Source organism: Pteropus alecto, unplaced genomic scaffold (genome assembly GCF_000325575.1).
Source record: "Pteropus alecto unplaced genomic scaffold, ASM32557v1 scaffold106, whole genome shotgun sequence".
NCBI lineage: Eukaryota > Metazoa > Chordata > Mammalia > Chiroptera > Pteropodidae > Pteropus > Pteropus alecto.
In genome coordinates this window covers 3,474,965-3,497,018 of record NW_006442103.1, presented here as the reverse complement: position 1 = coordinate 3,497,018, position 22,054 = coordinate 3,474,965, and the positions used below count along the sequence as shown (strand labels likewise).

Genomic DNA, 22,054 nt, shown 5'->3' with positions numbered 1-22,054 from the left:
AAAAGATAAATAGAGGCATAGGAAAGAAAAGAGCCAACTGAACTCCTAGAAATGGTAACTACAATGTCTTAAGAGGAAGGATGCACTGAGTAGGATTAAGAATATATTAGATATTTCAGAAGAAAACATAATGAACCTGAGCATGTAGCAATACTAACTATCCAAAATGAAACAGAGAAAAATGAATAGCCGTGTAACAACTTCCGTGATCTAATATACGTGTAAATGGAATCCCCCAAGGAGGGGTGTGGTGAAGGGGTGGGAAGACATTGAAAAAATAAAGGTCAAAAAGCCCAATGAAGCCCATGCAGAAGACATATGAAGAAAACTATAAGCAAGGCATAATATAATCAATTTGCTCAAAAGCAGTGATAAAGAAAAAATTCTAAAACAGTCAGAGTTAAAAAAGGCATACTAGATATAGAAGAACAAAGATAAGGTAAAAACAGATAGCTTGTTGGAAATAAGAGAGAAGACAGCAGAACAACATGTTTGAAATACTGGGGCAGGAGAGAAAAGCTCTCAACTTAGAATTTTATATACCCAGTGAAATTAGTGTTTGAAAACTAAGTGAAAAAAGACTTTTTTCAGACATAAAAAGCTGAAAGAATTTATCAGCAGCAGGCTTGCACTATGAGCAATGTCAAAGGAAGTCATGTCCTTCCAACTAGAAGGAGAAGGATACCAGGTAGAATATGGATTTACATAAAGGAAGATAAAACTACAAAAATGGTGACTACATGGGTAAATATATGATTTTTACTTATATACATAGTCATTAAAAGATAATGGCTGTTTAAATAAAAATATATAGTGTGGATTTATAACATATAAAAATAAAATACAGTGGGGGTACATCTTGAGAACATTGTGCTAAGTGAAATAAACCAGCTACGAAAGACTATCTATTGTGTGATTCTATTTATATGATATGTCTGGAATAGGTGAATTTATAGCAAGAAAACAAATAACCCAATTAAAAATGGACACAGTCCCTAAACAGACATTTCTCAAAAGAAGACATACAAATGACCAACAGGTATATGAAAAGGTGTTCATCTAACCTAACCATCAGCAAAAAACGAATATAAACTACAATGAGATACCACCTCACATCTGTTAAAATGGCTTTTATCAAAAAAGTAAATGATAACATGGTGAGGATAGGATATAGAGAAAAGAGAACCTGTGCACTGTTGGTGGGAATGTAAATTGATACAGCCATTATGGAAAAGGGTATAGATGTCACAAAAAAAATTAAAAGATAAAACTATGATCTAGTAATCACACTTCTAGGTATATATCTAAAGGATAGATATTTTTATCTGAAGAGATATTTGCACTCCTATATTCATTGCAGTGCTATTCACAATAGCCAAGTTATAGAAACAACTCAAGTGTCCATCGATGGATGAATGGATAATAGATAAATAAAATGTGGTATATACATGCAGTGGAATATTCTTCAGCCATCGAAAGAAGGAAATTCTGCCATTTGTGACATTATGGATAAACCTGGAGGACATTATACTAAATGAAGTAGGCCAGACACAGAAAGACAAATATTGTATGATCTCACCTGTATGTTGAATCTAAAAACATCAAATTCATGGAAGCAGAGAGAGATTAGAATGGTGGTGTCCAGGGACTGGAGAATGGGGGAAATGGAGAGATGATGGTCAAAGGGTACAAAGTTTCAGTTAAGCAGGGTGAGTAAGTTCTAGAGATCAAATATCTACAACGCGGTGACTAGTTAATAATGTTATGTTGTGTACTTAACATATACTAAGAATAGATTTAAATGTTCTCACAAAAATAATAAAACAGTTAACTATGTGATGTGATGGGTATATTAATTAGCTTGATTTTGGTAATCATTTTATGATGTGTATGTATATCAAAGCATCACACTGTACACTTTAAATATATACAATTTTTATTTGTCAATTATACCTCCATAAAGCTGGAAAAAATAGACCCATAGAGTCAGAAAGTAGCTTAATGATTGCCTTAAGCTGGGTATTTGGGAGAAATAGGAAGTGACTGCTAATGGGTATGGATTTTTTTTTTGGGCGGGGAGATTGATGAAATGTTCTAAGATTGATTATGATAATGATTGTACAACTGTGACTGTACTAAAAGCCATTGAATTGTACATTTTAAATGGGTAAATTGTGTGGTAAGTGAATTATATCTCAATAAAGCTTTTGTACAAAAATTACTTGAAAAAAAGCAGTAAATGTGAAAAAAAAAAAGGTAAAATGTATGGCAACAATAGCACAAAGAGAAGTATTAGGCAATGTGTTTGTCATCAGAGACTGACAATAGCATTTTCCAGTAGTGATCACAGGGGAAACTTACTTGCAGTGAAGACCCAGTGGGTGGCTGAACGGTCCTCTCTCTTCAGTTGGAAATATGCTTGAATTCTTCTGTGAAGGGTTCATGTCCTTTTCCTATTATCTAATAGCGTTTTCTTTGATAAATTTGATTGATACAGTTCAATGAGTGTTTGGAATAGGGTTCCTGAATTAGACTGGGAAATCAAATGTTAATATCTAAAGTCCACTCCAACTCTAATAAACTAAATCCTAGAGGCCCAAAGAAGATGCAGAGTTAATTTTATTCACCCCTGGAAGGAAACTAGTTCAGGTCAAGTAGTATTTAATTACAACCGAAGAATAGTAAGAGACATTATTTCTTTACATCTTACTTTAGGTTTAAATTTAAATGATTTAAAATGAGATATTTATGCCTCTAAGTCGGAATTGCTAGATCATGTTTGATAAAATACTGAGATACCATGATCTGACTTAATACTGTGTATTTTCCAGTAGCTAATACTACTTTTTAAAAGTGAGCATTCTTTGTAGGCACTCAAACAAAGGGCGGTCATTAAGAATACAAGATATAACTTACTAATTAAGAGAAAAGTGGCTTAAATAGTAATTATATACATGTTATATAATTTAAAATATTTAGTACATAAGATCACATCTTTCTAATAGAACTGAAATAATCTTATTTCAGATATAGATTTGATTTTTCTTCCTTTTAAAAGCTTTTCATGATACCAACAGTCTTTCTCCACATTAGTAAATATTCTTTTAAACATGATTTTTAGTAGGTATGTATATTACTCCACTGTAGACTAACCATAATTTAACATTTCTCTTCCTGCCAGTTTTTTGTTGTTATAAATAATAAACCACACTTTTTCCTAAGGGCAATTTCTTAAAGGATCTATTTTTTATTTTAACAATTACAACAGACGCATTTAAAAAAATACACATCCTTCAAATCTAGCCCTTCCTAGACTCAACATCTGAGCTGTTCATGCTTTACTCTATGAACATACTTAAACCACTGTATTTTCATTTATTCCTGCCTACTTCCTGCAGTGGTCTGCACCTTCTTTTGTTGTAGGAACCATGTTTTTCATATGTTGGAGATGTCTATGTTGTATAATAAAATCTAAAGTTTTGACCCTAGGACGTTTTAAGAGTGGATAATAAGTAATTCATTTGTTTTCTTGATAGAGCTTGTTGCTGACATTATGTTATCACAGATTACAAGTTTTACCTCAAAGTGCTTCACTTCTGCTTCAGTGAGTGAGTTGCATGATAAAAACCATTGAATGAAAGTGAGGAAAACAGTGACCTTCCATTTTGGAGTAGTTAATGATTATATGGCTTAAAATATTTGTAAGTTGTGGCAACTACTCTTCGTCCTCTGCAATAGAATGAACATCAAGAAGAAAACAGAATTCTGTTTGTTTTGCCAGCATCGAAGTCCTTCTACGCTCCAATGGGAGTTTCTTGCTGCTTTTTGAGACTGTTTTGCTAAGGAATTTTTCTCATTAACAATTTATTTTTGCATATTTTCACAAATGAAGTATTATACTTGGTTTTGAAGATAGGAGGATATATAAATTATATACTTTCTTTTGAGGGTTTTACTGACTCAGTTTGATGGGAAATGCTATATGTATATTAATAATTATTTGATATCATGTCTGATGTGTCAGATGAATGACAATGGCAATAGGTTCTCCAAAATTTCATGGGTACAATCTGAAGAGAGGGAGAGACATTTCTTAATTTTCGGAGGAAATGGTTCTTAGTTAAAATTTAAAGAAAAGTTAACATAAAGTGGCTGCATCCTAAACATAGGTAGTGATGTGAGCAGAGGTATGGATGTAAGATTGTACATAGGTTCAAGAAACAAGTGGGTGAGAGTGATGGTAGGCTGGAGAGGTAGATGGGAACCAGATTGAATAGCAAGGTGATACTTTTTATTGGTATTGTGTCTGTACTGTGAAGCCATTTAACCTTTGCATGTGTGTGTGCACTCATTTGTATGAGTGTATGGAGGATAAGAAAGACAAAAAAGTACAAACTTGAAATGAATAGTTCAATTAAGAGAGTACTATTATGTTATGATCCAAGCATACTGCAAGATCTGCAGTAGGTTGGAGAAATAGAAAATGCTAAGGACAGGCCAGATGTGACCAACATAGACTGGCATCGTGTGGGTTTAAAGAACAAAAGTAATAATTATAGACTGACCACAATATGAAGTCCAATCTACTGGAGAAGTGGTGCTATTATTGACAGAAGTCAAGTGGGGTTAAAAAGTTGTGAGAAAAAAGGCAATGCATTGCTTTTTGAAGTGAAGTAACTGAGATAATGATGGACAATGCAAGTAGGTAATTTGGCATTCAGTGAAGTGGGTGAGATCTCCTGCTTTGCCATGTAGATATAAAACTCAGCTGCAGAAAACTGATCATTGGTAGAGGGGCATGCTGTAGAGGTCCAAGTGGGGAAATGGACTTCCTTGTGACTTCTTTGTGGTAAAGGGGAAAAACAGAAGTCACAAAAGTACAGATAGTGAATAAAAAAATAAGACTTAATGTCATGATGTCAGGGAAACCAAAGCCGATGAGTTTCTGGAATTGAAAAGCAAATTACAGTATTGAATACTACATAACAATTATGCAGAATGGAGAATTGTACTAAGGCTAATAGCATAATAATAAAAAATGTTTTCAAGTGTAAAAAATTTTCTTGATTTCAAATAGTTCGGCTCCCCAACTTACCATATATTCCTTGCCACACTCTTATCCTTCTCAAAAGAAAGAGTATCTTATGATAATCCTTTATATTAGTAACGTCCAAAAATTAATTGTTTTTTAAAAATTATTTTAGTACTTATTTTTGATATAAGTCACTTGCTAGCCCATGCATGTTTCCTTTTGGCTGTTAACCATATCAATGAAGGACAACTAGTCAATCATTACTGTATTGTAATTTTGTGAACCTGAAAATCATGCTACTTGCTCAATTTAGTTAATTTTTAAAGAATGTAAACTCAATTAGCACAGATCTTACTTCCTTTTTTCTGTTTAAGTCTTGTTTTCTAGCTTTTCTATTTGTTGGCCAAGTACTGCTTTATTTTTAGCATGCTGGTATACACTTAGCCTCTCTTAAACTAAAATGTAAATATAGCTCTTTTGAAAACCAGTGTATCTTATACACAAAAGTTAATAGATTAAGGATAAATCATAATAATTACTTTGAAGCCAAACAATTTCTGTAAAGCGAGTTTTGAAATAAACTGAATAATTTTTCTTGAATGAAAAAGTATAAATTTTTCAAATAAGAATTTTCTTAGTTACCCTGGTGAATTTTTTTTGGTAATGTAATAATCCTAATCAATTCTCTCCTTTCATAATTTATCTTATGTTTTTATACATAGATTCATATATTTGCTCAAATCTTGTAAATACAAAGTATTATTTTAACATGGATTTTTATAGTTATGCCTTTTCCAAATATTGATTTTTCATTTAGCTATATAATGCATGGATGCTTTGCAGCATTATACTAAGTAAAAAAGCCATTTATAATTAAAGTAGTGAAATTTTACAATAAAATAGCTGTAGTACAGATTCTCATCTCTTTTGATATTACTTTATAAGTATTTGTACATAATATGTATTTTCAGTTCCTGCAATGAAAATATATAAATAGCACATAAATTAGTATGCATATTATTAATGATTTGCTATTTAAATGGTTTTAAGAATGAAGGAAGACATAATTAATGGCTATTATTAATTTATTTGTTATGTGGTTTTTGTTTTTTTAATTTAAACAATATAATATTATACCTTTTTTGTTTTTCTGAAGTTTCTTCTTGATAAGTAAATAAATAAAACTGTGGACTTAAAGTGGTACCATTTGCAATCTTAAGGTAAAGCTACCTTTTAAGTTAATGCTCAGTATTAGCATCATTTGCATAGTTCCACAGAGAGTAGAACCCTTTCCATGACTGTTACAGACTGAATGTTTGTATCTCCCTTAAATTTCATATGTTGAAGTCCCGACACTCAATTGATAATATTTGGAGATGGGGCCTTTGGGAAGTAATTAGGGTTAGATGAGGTCATGAGAAAGGCCTCATAATGGGGGTAGTGCCTTACAAGAAGAGACACAAGAGAGCCCTTTGTGTCTCTCTACCCTGTGAGGACACAGTGAGTAGGTGGCTGTCTCAAGCCAGGAATTGGACTTTCATTGAATAGACCAGCACCTACATCTTGGAATTCTCAGCCTCCAGAACTGTGAAAAAGAAATGTCTGTTGTTTAAGCCATTTAAGTTCTGAGATTCTTTCATAGCATCCAGAGCTGACTAGTATAATGTCTAATTCCAACCACCTTTGGAATGCTGTGTTCTGTATTAAAAATTGATATCAAATGTATAAGTTATGGTTCCTATGTTTGAGTTCTCAATCTTTTCTGAAAAACGATAAAAAAAAAGTTTTTTTCCAATTCGAGAGCACTTAGGTGCCTGGTGTGTGGTGTGTATTCTGTAAGTGAAGGAAAGTCACTGGGCCTTGCAAAGCCAAACCACGCTTTGGGTGGCAGACCTTTGCTTGTTGAATAGGAGAGTGACATGGTGAATGTGATATTTTAAGACGCATGAACTATTTTATTTGTGTTAACTATTTGTTTAATAGGAATGAATCAAATTTCCCAGGCAGTGTGACTAGCATTCTCAGGGGTTCATTCACTTCCAGTTGATGAGGTTTTTGATGTTTTATAAATTCATGACTTTTGGTCTTTTCTAGGAAGGAAATGTAATGTGAATTCACCTAAACATGTTGGGACCAAAGGTCACGAATTATATACTGTCTTATGCATTATAAAATGATATCTACATTGCTGTATGTATGTAGTGGATTTTAAAAGTCTGTATTTGAATTTTGTGACGCTTTCACACTGCCATATTAATTTGTGAAGAGCATATTGCATTTTTAGGCAGTCTGCCTTTGAAATTACTGGCTTAGGGCAAAGATATGTACAGGGACTGATGACTTTCACTTGGGATACATCTCTGTTTTTTATTCTATCTTTTTCATAGTTATGCTTTCACCTGTTGCCTTTATTTTTCATATTCCTGTACTTTAGAAAAATGATTCCTGTGTATATATTCAGAAGTGGCAGTAAATACACATTGGTTAAATGGAGTCTAAAATCTAGTTCTATCACATACTAACTAATAACATGTAATAAGCACTTACTGCATGCATCATTCTTTGTGGTTTTATGTATCATCTTATTTAATCTTCCAAACAACCCTATGAGGCAGCTACTATTACTAATCACCATTTTATAGTTGAAGCAGTAGAGAGATCAAGAGTTTAAGTAACCAGAAAAAATGGAAGGCTAAGATCTAAGTCCAAATTTAACCTCAAACACGGTGCAGAGTGCAAAGTGCTTAGTGAATACTTAATAAAATGAGAGTTGTAAGAATTAGGGCTGTCAGAGACTCTTTCTTTATTAGTTATTTATCAACTGCAATGAGTTAGGCATTGCACATGAAGGAAAAACTGATCTTTGTATAGAGCTAGTAAATGAAAAAAGTGGAAGATAAATTACTTGGAAAGGTAATCCATGCTAAAGGAAAAGAAGCCTGACCAGGACAAAGAATGGGAGTGTATTTAAAAAATTATGAAAATGTGAAAGACCTTGAGCAGGACTGATTATCATGGATTTCTAAGGTTTTAGACCTTGAGATTGTTTGTTGGCATAGGGTTCCCTTTTCTCCCAGCCCAGTGGGAGACTGGCCATATCAGTCTGAGTTTATCCAAGAACCAAAGGTACCTTGGTAAATTCCTAAAATACTTCTTTAAATTTACCCTACACTATGACTTCTGACATATGTGGCAAAGGATGAGATAATTGCTTGAGATTGATAAGCAAGTAAGTACTGAAAAGTTCAGTTCTCTATCAATCAACATTTGTTAGCATGTTGTCTGAATGAAGCAACAGATACTGATCTAAAGTATAAATCAAAAGGTATTTCTGTTTTCCCGTTAGCTAAAATGTTTATTGAGGTGAAAAATGGCAGCACAGTATAATGTTTTATCGAGATCAAGGTATTTATGCCCAATTATCAAAACATGAGAAATGCAAGTTTTTTATTTTATTTTTTTTACTTGATGCTCTGGAAGGTAGGAGACAACTTATAGTAGACTTAGCATAAGCCATCGAAGACAAAATTTAGGGATAATTTAAATAAGACAAAATATACATCAAGTTCAGCCTGTAAATCTAAAATGTCAGTGTGTGTGCATCATTTTAATGGCTCAGAATTATAGAAAGTAATGACCAGTACTGAAGAGGAAACATTTGTTTATAATTTAAAATGCAAAGAGTGAAAGATGCTTAATGGCTCATTATGTTTGGAAAATCAATATTGTGATATAAAACAAAGCCATATTTTTAGAAAGAAGACATGTTGTCTGGGTGACTCTCAAATAGTATTGCAGTTCCAATATTTTCAGGCTATGACTTAATGATTTTATTTGAGAAGTAAGGACCTGTGGTTGTAGTCAATCTGGACTCTTTTTGTGCTCTCTCTGTTAGTATGGAAATATACCTCTAAGATGCAGAATTCTAGTTTGTATATTGCAACATTATAACCATTTCCCAGAATAGTGTTGACAGACAACTGCAGTGACAATACATAACCCTGATTTGATCTCTTGCGTAAGCGTCTCTTATTCTTTCATTTCCTAAACTAAGTAAAATCGGTGAAGTGAAATGTTATCAAATTCTGGTATTCTGCCTCTAGAATCATCAGTACATTTTTATTGTGTTACTGAAAGTGATTGGGAAAGGTAAAGGCCAAATTCTTTGCATGGGAGAAAATCTCCCTCTGTAAGTAAAATATCTTAAATTTGAAAGGGTTAACAGGCCTCTTTAAGTGCTCAATTTATCTAGAGAGGGGAACCCGTGATCCTGTTAGAACCTGGCTTTGGTTATTTCTTAGGAAGAATGTAATTTAGAATTCTCCTGTATTCTGCCAGCTCTTTAGTTATTGATGATATTGACATTTAGTTTTAAAAAGTCTTGCTTTTGAAAATTGTTTTTAACAGCTCTCAAACACTCATGTCCTGTATTTTTATTTTATACACTTTTCATTTGGGATATTATTAAGTCAAATCCTTGGTAACCATTCTCCACAATTCAATTTATTTTTACCCAAGATCCATTAAATTCAAGTCACTGCCTTTTTGCAAAAGGTTAACCCAATATTTTATGTTATGTTATACTTTCTACTTATGCTATGTAAAGGAAAAGTTACCGTGATAAACAGCCAATAAATTGCATTCGGAGTGCTTATTCTCAGAAGTTACATTACTCTGCTGACATAGATAAACATAATCATTTATCACAATATGGATTATGAGAGTAAAAACTAAAATAAATGCAGCTGTCTTTCTTGCATGTTACACAGGTTTTTTTATTGTTTGTTTTTGCTTTAAATGTTGGACACAATAACTACCTTTAAAAAATGTCATCTTTTTATTTATTGGTTTGAATTAATGTAAGATTAGTAATGGTTCAAGGTTAAATTACTAGACAAAAAAACTGCATTTATTTTATAATAAGAAAATATTTTTAATTTTTTGTATAAAAATGACAATAATTATATTTTTAGTGTTGGCTCCTATTAATAGGTTGCTTTGGCATTATTTTCTAAGGAATAAACCATTTAAGACTTATGACTCACTTGGATGTTTGCTGTCCAGAAGATATGGACATGTAAACAGATAGATTGAAAAATATTATGTCCATTATATATAAGAATTACTAAAAATAATCATCATTTCTATTGGTCCAATAAATTAAGTCCCAAAGATGTTTATTAGAGTAAATAGAGAATATAATGAAATCCACAGAATGTAGAATTTAGTGATTTTTTTTTTTTTTGGTAACAGCTTTATTGAGATATAATTCACATACCACACCATTCACCCATATGAAGTGTAGAATTCTGAGGCTTTTAATATATTCACAGTTGTGCTACCATCACCACAATCAATTTTATTACCCCCAAAAGAAATCATGTTCCTTTTAGCAGGGACTCATTTTTCTCTAATTCCCCAGCTCCTGGAAACCACAATCTACTTTCCGTCTCTATAAATTTGCCTATTCTGGACGTTTTATATAAATGGAATTATACAATATGTGGTATTTAATAACTGGCTTCTCTCAGCATAAGGTTTACTATGTTTATGTTGTATGTGAATTTCCCAAATTTCTTTCTGTTATTGATATCTAATTCCATTCCATTGTGGTTGGAGAATGACTTCGTGTAATTTTAAGTTTTTCAAATTCCTTGAGACTTGTTTTATGGCCTAGCATATGGTCTATCCTAGAAAATGTTCCAGGCACACTTGAAAAGAATGTGTATTCTGCTGCTGTTGGGTGGAGTGTTCTATAGATATCTATTAGGTCTAAATGATTTAGAGTGCCGTTTAAGTCTATTTCTTTTTTGTTATTTTGCCTTGAGCATAAGATTCTTGGTTGATAGGTTTTTTTTTCTCAGTACTTTGAAAATCTCATCTCACTACCTTATGACATCTATTGTTCCATATGTGAAGGATGTGAAGTCAGCTGTTAAACTTAGAGTTCTCTTGTACACCATGAAGGATTTTTTTCTCTTGCTGCTTCCAAGACTTTCTTTTTGGTGTTGAGTTTTAGGATTTTTACTACCATGTTTATGTGTGGACTCTTTATTGAGATTTTGGATGTATAGTTTAAGTGGTTTTTTTCTTTCTTTCTCTCTTTCTCTTTTAAATCAAATTTAGGAAGTTTTCAGTCATTACTTCTTATATTTTTTCCCCCTCCTTTCTTTCCTCTCTTTGTACTCCCATTAAAATGTTTTGGTTTACTTAATAGTGTACCACATATCTTTAAGTGTCAATCTTTTTATTCTTTTTTTTCTCTCTGTTCATCAGATTGCATAATCTCTCTTGATCTATATTTGTTTGTTGATCTTTTACCAGTTCAAATCTACTACTGACTCCCTCAACCAAGTTTTTTTAAATTTAATTATTGTGCAGTTTTCGGCTCCAGAATGTCCATTTGTCTTTTTTCTTATAAATTTTTCTCTATATGGATGTTCTGTATTTGTTGAGACATTGTCATCATACCTTCCTTCTAATGCCTGCTTTAAAGTTTTTGATAAATTTGACACCTGGGTCCTCTGAAAGGCAGTTTCTGTTGCCTGCTTTTTTTCCTTATATGGATCACACAATCCTATTTCTTTGAATGTCTTATTGTTTTTTAATTAAAAACTGAACATTTTAGGTAACACATTTTAGCAATTCTGGATACTAGTACCTCCTCTCCTCCCCCCAGATGGAGGCTTGTTATTGTTTGCTTATTTGTCTGGTGACTTGATGGATTATTTCAGGGAAGTTTATTTCCCTTACAGTGTGAACCTCTGATGGCACTCACATAGGGTGAAGACTTGGGCATGTACATAATAACTGTGATGACAGTGGTTTTAACAGGGCTCTCTATGCCTTTTCCCCTGATTGCTCTGTTAAACTATCTACTTGTGTTGGTACCACACCCAGCTATTAGTCTCCATTGATTTCTGGTTGATTGTTCTATTATTTTTGACAATGCCTTAGGGTACAAATTGCCCTACAGTGAGATTCAATTAAATTTGAGTTTCTTTGCAGGGGCAATTTTTGAGATGAATCTGAGATTTCGTGTGATCCCAGGGGAGCTGTTCTTAGCTATTTCTTTCCCTGATTCTCTCTGGTAAACTATCTGCCTTATGATTTAGTTTGTTACCGTCTTGGAGTTGCCAGCCTCCTCTTAGTTGTTTGCCATCAAGATCTTTATTGTTTTTGAGAGTGCCCTTAGGCTTGAACTTCTCCACATACTAAGTCAAATAAAGTCAGTTCCTTTTGGGAGAGCTGTCTGTTCTTATGGCCTTCCTCTTCCTTTTAGAAAAATCTCTGAGCCACAGACCCAGAGCTAGGGATGGTGACAGTGGCCTGCTTCTCTCAGAGTGACTCCCTTGCTTTATGAGCATGGCACTGGTGTAGGCAGTAGCCTCTGCTTTTGGTTTGCTTTTCCTAGTGTGCTAACTCCAGACTGTGAGTAAGCTGAGCTGAGGGTGATTAGGACCCCAGAGTTGTTGGCATGCTGCTCCCGAGGTAGATCCTCTTCCTTGTTAGTGGGAACTGGTCCAAGCAAGGGAGCTCCTGACTTCTCAGCTGCACATTCCTGGAGTTTAGCTGCAGTGTAGTGGGTAGCCGTGTGGCGGGGGAGGGGGTGCAGTAGAGGGGAAGGAGATGAGAAATACTGACGGCCTGCTCCTCCCTGGGAGAAACCACAACCTTAACTAGAAGCCGTGGGTAGAGGGGTCCCTGTGTTTTGGCTGCACTCACCTGAGGGGAATTTCTGTTATGCTGAACTGGGAATGTGGAGAGTGGAAGCAACTTGTACTTCAAATGCCATAGACCCTCACCATTCTTACCAGCTTTTAATAGATTTTTCTTTAATAAGTGTTTCTTCATTTGCTGTCTGACATTAAGGCAATTTCTGGAGACTTTAAAAGTGTCTTACTTTTATTAATTTTTATCAGTTATGTTTGTTTTGCTGGGGAGTTGATCTACAGAGGTCCACATACCACCCTCTGGAAGTGACCCCTAATGGTTATGTTTTAAAGGCTTGCCGAAGACAGGGCTTTGAAATCAATTCTTCATTGAGTTACTCAGATGCTGTATAATATTATTTACATATGTAGTTTAAATGGCTTCTATTCTACTTTATACCTCACACAGTCATAGTAAAATGTAAATTTTATCTTTGGATGTATTTGAATATAAGCCCAACTCTCAGAAAAACTGAGTCCTAATTTGGTCCCTTTGCATATTAATCGTGAGATCTCTAGCAGGTTACTTAACTACCCTGAATTCATTTGAGATGATAATAGTTGATGTAAGTTAAATTAGATAGTGCATGTGAAAACAATTTGTAAACTCTGAAAACCTAAAAGTGAGGAATATTGTTATACTATTTTAAATCAAATCTAGAATAAGATACCTCTTTTTCTGATATTCTCATCTAAAAATACTAAGTATAGAATTTCTATTAAGAGCCATTTGTTATGATTTTAAGATCCTTCATATTTTCATTAATAAATACTCTTATAAAATCAGCTAGGATATCACCTAATAAATGATGACTTGAGATAAGTTTGTTGTGGTATTATAATAGTATAAGGGGAAAACAACATTTTTAGTATACATCTTTAGTATATTTTAGTATATATCAAAATAATAAGTTGAATTTTTAATGTCGATATATTTACAAATGTTTATACATTATTTATACTGTCTTCAGAGTATCCTGGCTTTAAATCCTCGAATACAAACTCATGCAACTCTGCGTTCCACTTCGGCTAAAAAATTGGACAAGAAGCATTGGAAAAGAAATCCCGATAAGAACTGCTTTGTAAGTACCACTGATACATGATTTCACACTGAGAATTATTTTACAATATCTACACATCGTAAGACAAAATTGTACATATACTTAGAAATACAATTAAATATGTGTAAAGTACAGCCGTGATTTTTTTTCTTATTTTAAATATTTTATATTTGAATAATCTCAAAAGTGTGCTAAATTTTACTTCTTAAAAAGCCTTTTGAAATAGTTAAACATTATATAAATTTAGTTTGGTGCCAAAATTTCTCTTATTAAATATTTATAAAATTTATCTTAAAATTGTTTTGCATGACGCTATGGTAAGGAAAAGTTTCCATATTGCAGATGTAATTCAACTGAAGAAAGGTGAACTGGTATATACAAACTGTTATAAAGTATGCTTTTGGGGAACGTATGACATGAGATGTTCAATATGGACATGTAATAATTCATGTTTGGTGCAGGAACAAAAATTTCTGAGATTACTCATTGCTAGAATATTAATTAATTGTACCTATTAGGTGATTACATGGGTGGGGCTGTAAAACCATAAATAGGGGGTGAGTACAACCTCCAAAGCAATATTTAAAACTGTCTTAGGGGTTATAAATCTTTACATTTATAAAGCAATTTCCTTTTACCTGATTTCCTAAAATTAATTTCCTCAACATTAATTTTCCCAAGTTAATTAGTCAGATAGTTAATAATGTTAGCTTATTTAACATTAGCTCTTTTGGTACTTTACATGTACTGTCTAATATAATGATTTCAGTTTATTTTTATGTACTTCTTCCTTCATTCCTACATATAAACTCTTTGAGGGAGGGAATTTAGGGTATGTGCAAATGTATTTGTTAACATGATTTTTTATTTTTCTATCACTGGCCACCTAACGAAGTTTCTTGAATGAAGCAAAAAATAGAAATACAGAGAAATGATATGACCTGAGATGATAACACAACCACTTAAAAGCAGACCTGGGTTTAAAATTGTTTTCCTTCCTCCAGTTCTTGAGCTTTGCATTCCTCCATGACAATCCTGGTAGAGATCTCTGGAAGGACACTAGTGTGGTCTATATTAGATCAAGGAATAAGCTGACTATAAAGCATGATCCTGTATAATGGTATGAACAACTGAAGAGCACTGTAAAAAAAAAAAAAAATCATGTAATTTTTGAACATCGAAAGCCATTAAAGATTTTCAAGTCTAAATCTCTCTCTTTAAAAGTGTGAGAACTATGATTCAGATAAATTCAGTGACTTCTCTGAGGTCTCATTTATACATTATTAAACAATTAGTGATCAGGGTTTTATTTAGAAGGAGAGTCTTTCTTTATTATAATTGTTGTTATTATTATATTTTGTGGAAGTTACCTTTTTTATTCCATAATGTTATCTTCTAAATTGAATAAAAAGAATATTTTATCATATTGTTTATAATTGGCAAAGATGCAGTGAGATGGGCTTTCTCCATTAAATAAATATCTTGGCACAATTTCCTAGAAAGCAATTGGATAATATTTTTGACAGTACTTATTACACCTGTGTTAGTTTGCTGGGCTGTCATGACAAAGTACCATGGACTGGCCGGTGAAAGAACAGAAATTGTTTTCTTAATGTTCTGGAGGCTGAGAATCTGGGATCAAGGTGTCAGCAGGTTGGTTTCTTCAGTGGCTTCTCTCTTGTCTTCTAGATGGCTGTCTTTTCCTGTGTCTCTACATGGTCTTCCCTCTGTACATGCCTGTCCAAATTTCCCCTTATGACACCAGTCGCACTAGATTAGGACCTACCCTAATGACCTTATTTTAATTACCACTTTAAAGACTATCATCTCCAAATACAGGTACATTCTGAGGTAGAGAGGTTAAGACTTCAACATATGAATTTAGGAGGCTACAGTTTGGATCATAACAATGCCTTTAAATGATCAAAAACACACCCAGCAATTCATCTTCTAGTAAACCATCTTAAGAAAAGAATTACAAATGTAGATAAAGAATTAAGTAGAAAGAGGATTGTCCCAATATTATGTATTCAATATAGAAACATGAAGGGGAAAACCCACTACATTCTAACCACTGGGCAATGGTTAAGTATATTAGGACAAATCCATTTAGTGGTAAATTTTGCAACCATTAAAATTATTTTTGAAATAAATTAACAATCTGGAGAAATATTCACAATCTATGTTACATGAAAAAGCTCGAAACGTCACTGTATTTAATGATTATTCTGTGTATTTGCATGTCTAATAGGCATCTCAAATTTAATATGTTGAAAATCCAAAATATGATTTTACCTTCAAAACCTATTCTTCCTGAAGTCATCACCATCTATTCTATCACTAGGAGCAAAATATCTGAGTTCCCAATTTTGTTATTTCTCTCACCTTCCATACCTAATTAATTAGAAGATCCTTTTGGCTATGCCTTTAGATATATACAGAACCTGATTATCTCTCACCATTTTTAACCATGTCAATCTTTCTAAGCTACCACCATTATCACTCACCTGGATTATTTTAATAGCCTTGAAATGGTTTCTATGCTTATGCCCTTTCCTGGTAGAGTCTCTTCTTATTAATACATCTGAGGAATCCTTTAAAAATTCCTCTGCTTGGAATCTTATAGTGATTTTCCAGTTTACTCAGAGTTTGTACAATTTGCTTTGTATGATTGTCACCACAGCAAGGCCTTCTCCAGCTACCCTGTTTAAAATTGTAACCAGCCCCCCTATGTAACTCTACTTAGACTTCTCTGCTTAATTTTTTAATAGCACTTATAACTGTCTGTTATAGCACTTATTGTGTCTTTTCCCACTAGAATATAGTCTAAAAGAACAAGGATTTTTGTGTTTTGTTCATTATATGTTTTGTTTCATTAGCTGTGCTCCCAGATTCTAGTTAGTGCTCACTAAATATCTGTTGAATGAATACATGAATAAATATCACCCTTCTTTAATGCATTTTTTGCATAGTAGACATAAGCATTACATATTTTCTTGTAAAGTGCTACAGTTTCCGGAGTACCTTTACATATTGTTTTTGATTTTTACTGTGATGCAAATGAACAACTCCGATTTGTTTCCTTGTTTTATTGATGAGGAAGACTATGCTGAAAATCTTAAATAATTTACTTAAGCTTGTTAAAATTATTTAATGTCGCGGACAGATCTAGAAGTCTGGTCTTCTGACTCTAGTGTGTCCTTTCCAGTATATCCCCTAGCCTCCTTAGAAAAGTCAAATAAGATCATGAGAAAATAGATAATCAAAGTTAGGGAAACGGGATTGCAATGGTTGTCACATTTATGGCCATTGATCTTACATCATTTCTGAAGACACCAAAAATGTACATTTTCAGCCAAGTCTCTGATCACCAGATATAAAAGTTTTATTTATTTTTTATTGATTTGATTTTCTGACTCTTTTACTTTGACTTTACAATATTCTGTTTTGATTTGATTTAGAAAATCACTGACTTATTATTCTCTGCTTATTGGTTGGGTTTCTTTGGAGTCCCAGAGAAGAAGTTTTTTCTGAGCTGTTATATAGTTCTCTCTCCTTGTCTGCCTTTCTTCCTTCTTTCTTCTTTGGTCTTTGAAGCAACCATATTTCAGGCACTGTGCTGAATACTACCCAAAGGTGAATAAAATCTGCAAAATAAGTAGTCTAAAATTGTCTATTAAAATAGATACAAATTTGGTTTTAATAAATAAATTAGAAAATAGGCATCTTCTTAGAAAATAAGCATCTTTTTGACCTGTGAAAGTGCCCCTAAGAATGGCAGTTCTGAAATTTGTTAGTCAGGAATTTCTTCCCTTGGCAGTTTAATACCATTCTAGTTCTAATTGGAAATTCTGAATTCAGTAGGAGATTTAACCTGGCAAATGTGTTTATACTGGTTAATGAAGCACGAAACAGTTATTTCCAGTATTTTTTAAGCAGGTGTTTCCATAACTGCTGTTTATTTTTGCCATTTTTGAAAATGTTGAACCATCCTAATTACATAAATATTTTGCACTCATTTTCCATTAGCAATTTTTTAAGACCTGAACATGTTACAAATCAGAAAATATCCTGGGTGAAAATAATAAAGAAGGCATTAAAGACAGCCAATTATTAGATATGTGCCTGTGGGACATCCTGTTTAGTTATGAAAGTTATAGCTCAGTAAAGGCATCAAGGATGGAGGTGAAGAGTTTCGAATCATCTGAATATATGTAGGTAGTTAAAAGCCTGTGGGTTGAATTGCCTAGGAAGACAGTTCAGGTGAGAAGAGAGTGGAGGTTAGGCCTTTGGGACCTTTGGACAAGATTAGGGAGAGTTGAGTGAGGCACTGGCCTCAGTGCAGAATGTAAGGGGACACCAAAAGACTCAGTAATCAAGATAAATAGTATAAAAATATATAAAACATGTACACAGGAGCACACCTCTTTCATTTTGCTGCAGGCTCCAGGGTGGTTCAGCAAGGCACTGAACACTTGTTTGGGACAAGTAGCAGAGGTGAGAATTTAGCCGAGAAGCACTACGAGGGGTGAGATGAGCATTGAGCATTGTGGAGGAGTTCCTACAAGGAAGGAGAGGTTAATGTGTTTTTCCTCTTACACGAGATTTCCAAATGTGGTTGTTTTTATACTTTGGAAATTATCCTTATAGTTGGCCTTGTCTGCTGGGCCCATTTTTCCTTCTCAAGTTTATGAAACTGTTAAGTGGTAAAATCCACATAGTTAATAAAATTATCAATTAATTAATCTCATTCAGAAAGGGAAGGTGGAGCCAGTCTTGCTTGGAACCCAGCTACTCATTTCTGTTAAACTTTACCAAATGCAAGTTCCAATTGGTACATGTTACATTCACAGTATGGATTCCTATTTTTAAACTCCAAAGCAGAATGAACTTTTGACCAGATTCACAGTAAGAAAGTAATTCCTATTCTACTCTTTTCTCTTCTTACGCCACATTCTAAAACGACTTCTCAAGCTTGAACTTGCTTTCCTGGTTGTTGACAATAGTTTTTTTCCAAAAGCAGACTCAGTATCTGAAGGAGTTTCTGAAATTAAAAAAAAAACCCGAAATCAACATTCTCTGTAACTTAATACCTTCTTCAATAGGTGAAAAGTACAGTGTATAGAGAATACAAATATCAGGCTAGAAACTCAAGCATGCAGGAAGTATAACCTCCTTTGTTTTCCTATAATTGAACTTAATTTCTATTTTGAGCTTCTCTAAGAGTGGAAGCTTAGTCAATGTCACTTTTAGGATTCTTTCTTCTCTGTTGTCACCCACCCACCTGTGCGCCTTATTTCTCTGGGCTAACATCTGAGTCCCTAGGGACTTGGTTGGCAGGTATGGTAGGCGAGGTGAGCCCTGCTGATGCTTCATGACATCTGTCCACTAATGACCATCGTGAGCATCGTGGAGTCACCTTCGTTCCTATTCACCAAGTCTCTTCCTGTCCACCACCTCTCTGCTGCTGCAAAGCCAGTCTTGAACACATGACCATCGTTCTAATGTTCCCTTAACATTGGGTTTGGAAGATTATGGTCTAGGCACCCCCTTAAGGCTTCTTCTAGTTGATGAGTAACAGGTTCTCCATCTTATGAGTTCCATGCACCTGGCTAGTATTTGCTGTTTCCCTGTTTCTGACTGGACACTACCAATATTTCTGGGCCATTGCCTTCCTTTTGGATCCTCGTCTTGACTTTCCATTCTGAAAATTTTCATATAGTCTAGATGGGAAGTTAGGGCTGAAGAAGAAACATTACTTTTAACTCATCACACATTTCTTTCTAAATCTACTGTCACTCACTGAAGTTTTTTCAGTTTCCTTGAAAACTTGACTTCTGAAATCCCAAATCCGATAGAAACTCTTTTTATTTCTCTGGTTTCAGCACTTACATCTTTTCCTCCAAGAAATGAAAATCAGTGATCTCTCTTCCTAATATGTAAGTTTCTAAGAGAAAGGAGGAGGGATTATAGCAAAACTACCCTTACCCCATAAAGTGATTTTTAAATTAAATTGAACATAATTAATGATTATTTCAGTTCTCCATCCTGAAGATTCTCAAATGAGGTCTGGTGGAGGTGGGAAGAGAGTGCGGAGCAAGTTTCTTTTTTTGGGTGGGAGACGCTATAGAAAAAGGAGATGAGAACAGGAAGACCATCAGAACCCCATGTTGCGGGGCTAAGATGGTACCTGCAGGACCCTGAAGTGAGTGCCTCCTTAACTGTGTTCCATAGGCACCTCACTTACCTCACATACTACTGGCCCTGAAAACCAGCCAAAGGTCTTCTGCCATCCTTGAGGTACCAGCCAGCCTCAGGACCCAGGAATGTCGCCACTGTTGTTTAAACTGGGGTAGCAACTGCCAAACTGCAGCAGGGACTCAGATGGCTTTGGATGGCACAGGTGGCCCCAGAACTTCCTGCTGGCTAAGTGAGTGGGCTTCCTTGGTCATTACATCAACTGTTTAGTAATGTTTCCACACATTGTGCATTCCTGGAATTTTTGAAATCATTCTAGTGAACCCTCACTTAACGTCGTCACTAGGATTTTGGAAACCAACTTTAAGCCAAACGACATATATGGAAACCAATTTTACTTGAGGCCAATTGATATAAACAAGAGTTAAGTTCCTATGGCATATTTCTGGTCACAAAAACATCACCAAACTACTAAATGAACACCCAAAACACTTCTAATATTAAACATGGGAATTAATGTGAGCTCATACATTTAAGAAAGATAAGTACAAACAAGATGATGATTTTCCAACCCACTTATTCCAGTTCAGGGTTGCAATGGCCGGACCCTCTCCCAGCAGTTGAGGGTGCCAGGTGGGACCCTACCTGAACAAGATACCCTTCTATTGCAGGGCATGCACACAGACCCAGAACTCACTCAGTCTGGGACAATTTAGACATGCCAGCTTACCTCATGGGCACGTCTCTGGGATATGGGAGAAAACTGGAGTACCCAGAGAAAACCCACACAGACCTGAGGGGAACATTCAAACCCCACACAGACTGTGGCGCTGGCTGAGAATCTTTTCTTTTTTTCTTATTCATATTATAAGGAAATAATGTTGAATGAAATGTTATTTGAGGACCTGCTATAATATAGCTTTACCATTTATATTTTAAGAACAAAGAGATTAAGAAGTATAAATTGGCAGTTACAAAATAGTCATAGGGATGTAAAGTACAGCATAGGAAATACAGTCGATAATATCGTAATAACTATTGGTAATGCCAGGTGAGTACTAGACTAATCAGTCTAGTAAATTATATAAATGTCTAACCATTATGCTGTACACCTGAAACTAATATAAAATAATGCTGAATGTCAACTGTAATTGAATAAAATAAAAAAAAGAACATAAAAAACAATTATCCTGCTGCATTTGTTGAGAACATTGTAATAAATTAGAAAATAAGTTTTAAAATAAGTATATTTGAAATGAGCTTTATTGGATAATTTTTTCCATACTTTTCACAGATGTTAGAAGTTATCACTAGATAAATTTAGTAATTAATTTTATGTATGCATGTTAGGATAGACATTAACTAGAAGAAACTATTTAACCCTTTAAAGAAAATGCAAGTTTAAAAGTTCAACAGAGGGAACAATTTACAGAGGTAAAATTATACTGTGAAATGTGACTACCTAAAAATCTTCTTGTCAGAGTATAAACCTTTAAGTAAAATAAAGATTCTGTACCTAAAATTTTGCCATGTGGTCATTTAGACATATGTATACTTTCTTATTTTGTTATTGGGATGGGGTCTTCTGTTGTATTAATGTTGGCACATAACTAGTAGTTATTTTTAAATAGTGGCATACTACTTGTGGGAAGGCACTTTTGGTACAAGTCTTAAAGTTTAGTTATGGATTTCAGAAGAATTTTAGGTGATCTGTTTCTTTAAGGATACAAAGGATACCTGGAATCATCAATTAAAATATGAAATCATTGATTGATTTCCATTGCCCATATATGACATATGAATTCCAAAGAGCATCTCTTGCATATCTTGTGGCACAGTCCAGTAGCTGGAAATAAGTTCCTTTAATAGCATTGAGCCCTCTAAAAGAATGAATGTATTACATTGCCTTTTCCATATTTATATAACATGACTACAGATAAGATTTTCTATCTAGTTTTTAAGACTTACATAATGTAAATATTTGCTTGAAATCCGAGTTTTACAATTTCATTAATTACCAAATGTTAATGGAGGACCTAAAATGTGCCAGC

General features: G+C 34.0%; 1 protein-coding gene across 3 annotated transcripts in view; it reads left to right on the top strand.

The window, feature by feature from the left end:
• DPYD (dihydropyrimidine dehydrogenase) overlaps positions 1–22,054 on the top strand; it is a 707,946-nt gene that overhangs the window by 25,737 nt on the left and 660,155 nt on the right. For all 3 annotated transcript variants that reach the window (XM_006919549.3, XM_025038477.1, XM_006919548.3), the window contains one exon: positions 13,716–13,826. In XM_006919549.3, coding sequence (XP_006919611.2) covers positions 13,716–13,826 — 111 coding nt within the window. The remainder of the gene's footprint in view (positions 1–13,715; positions 13,827–22,054) is intronic.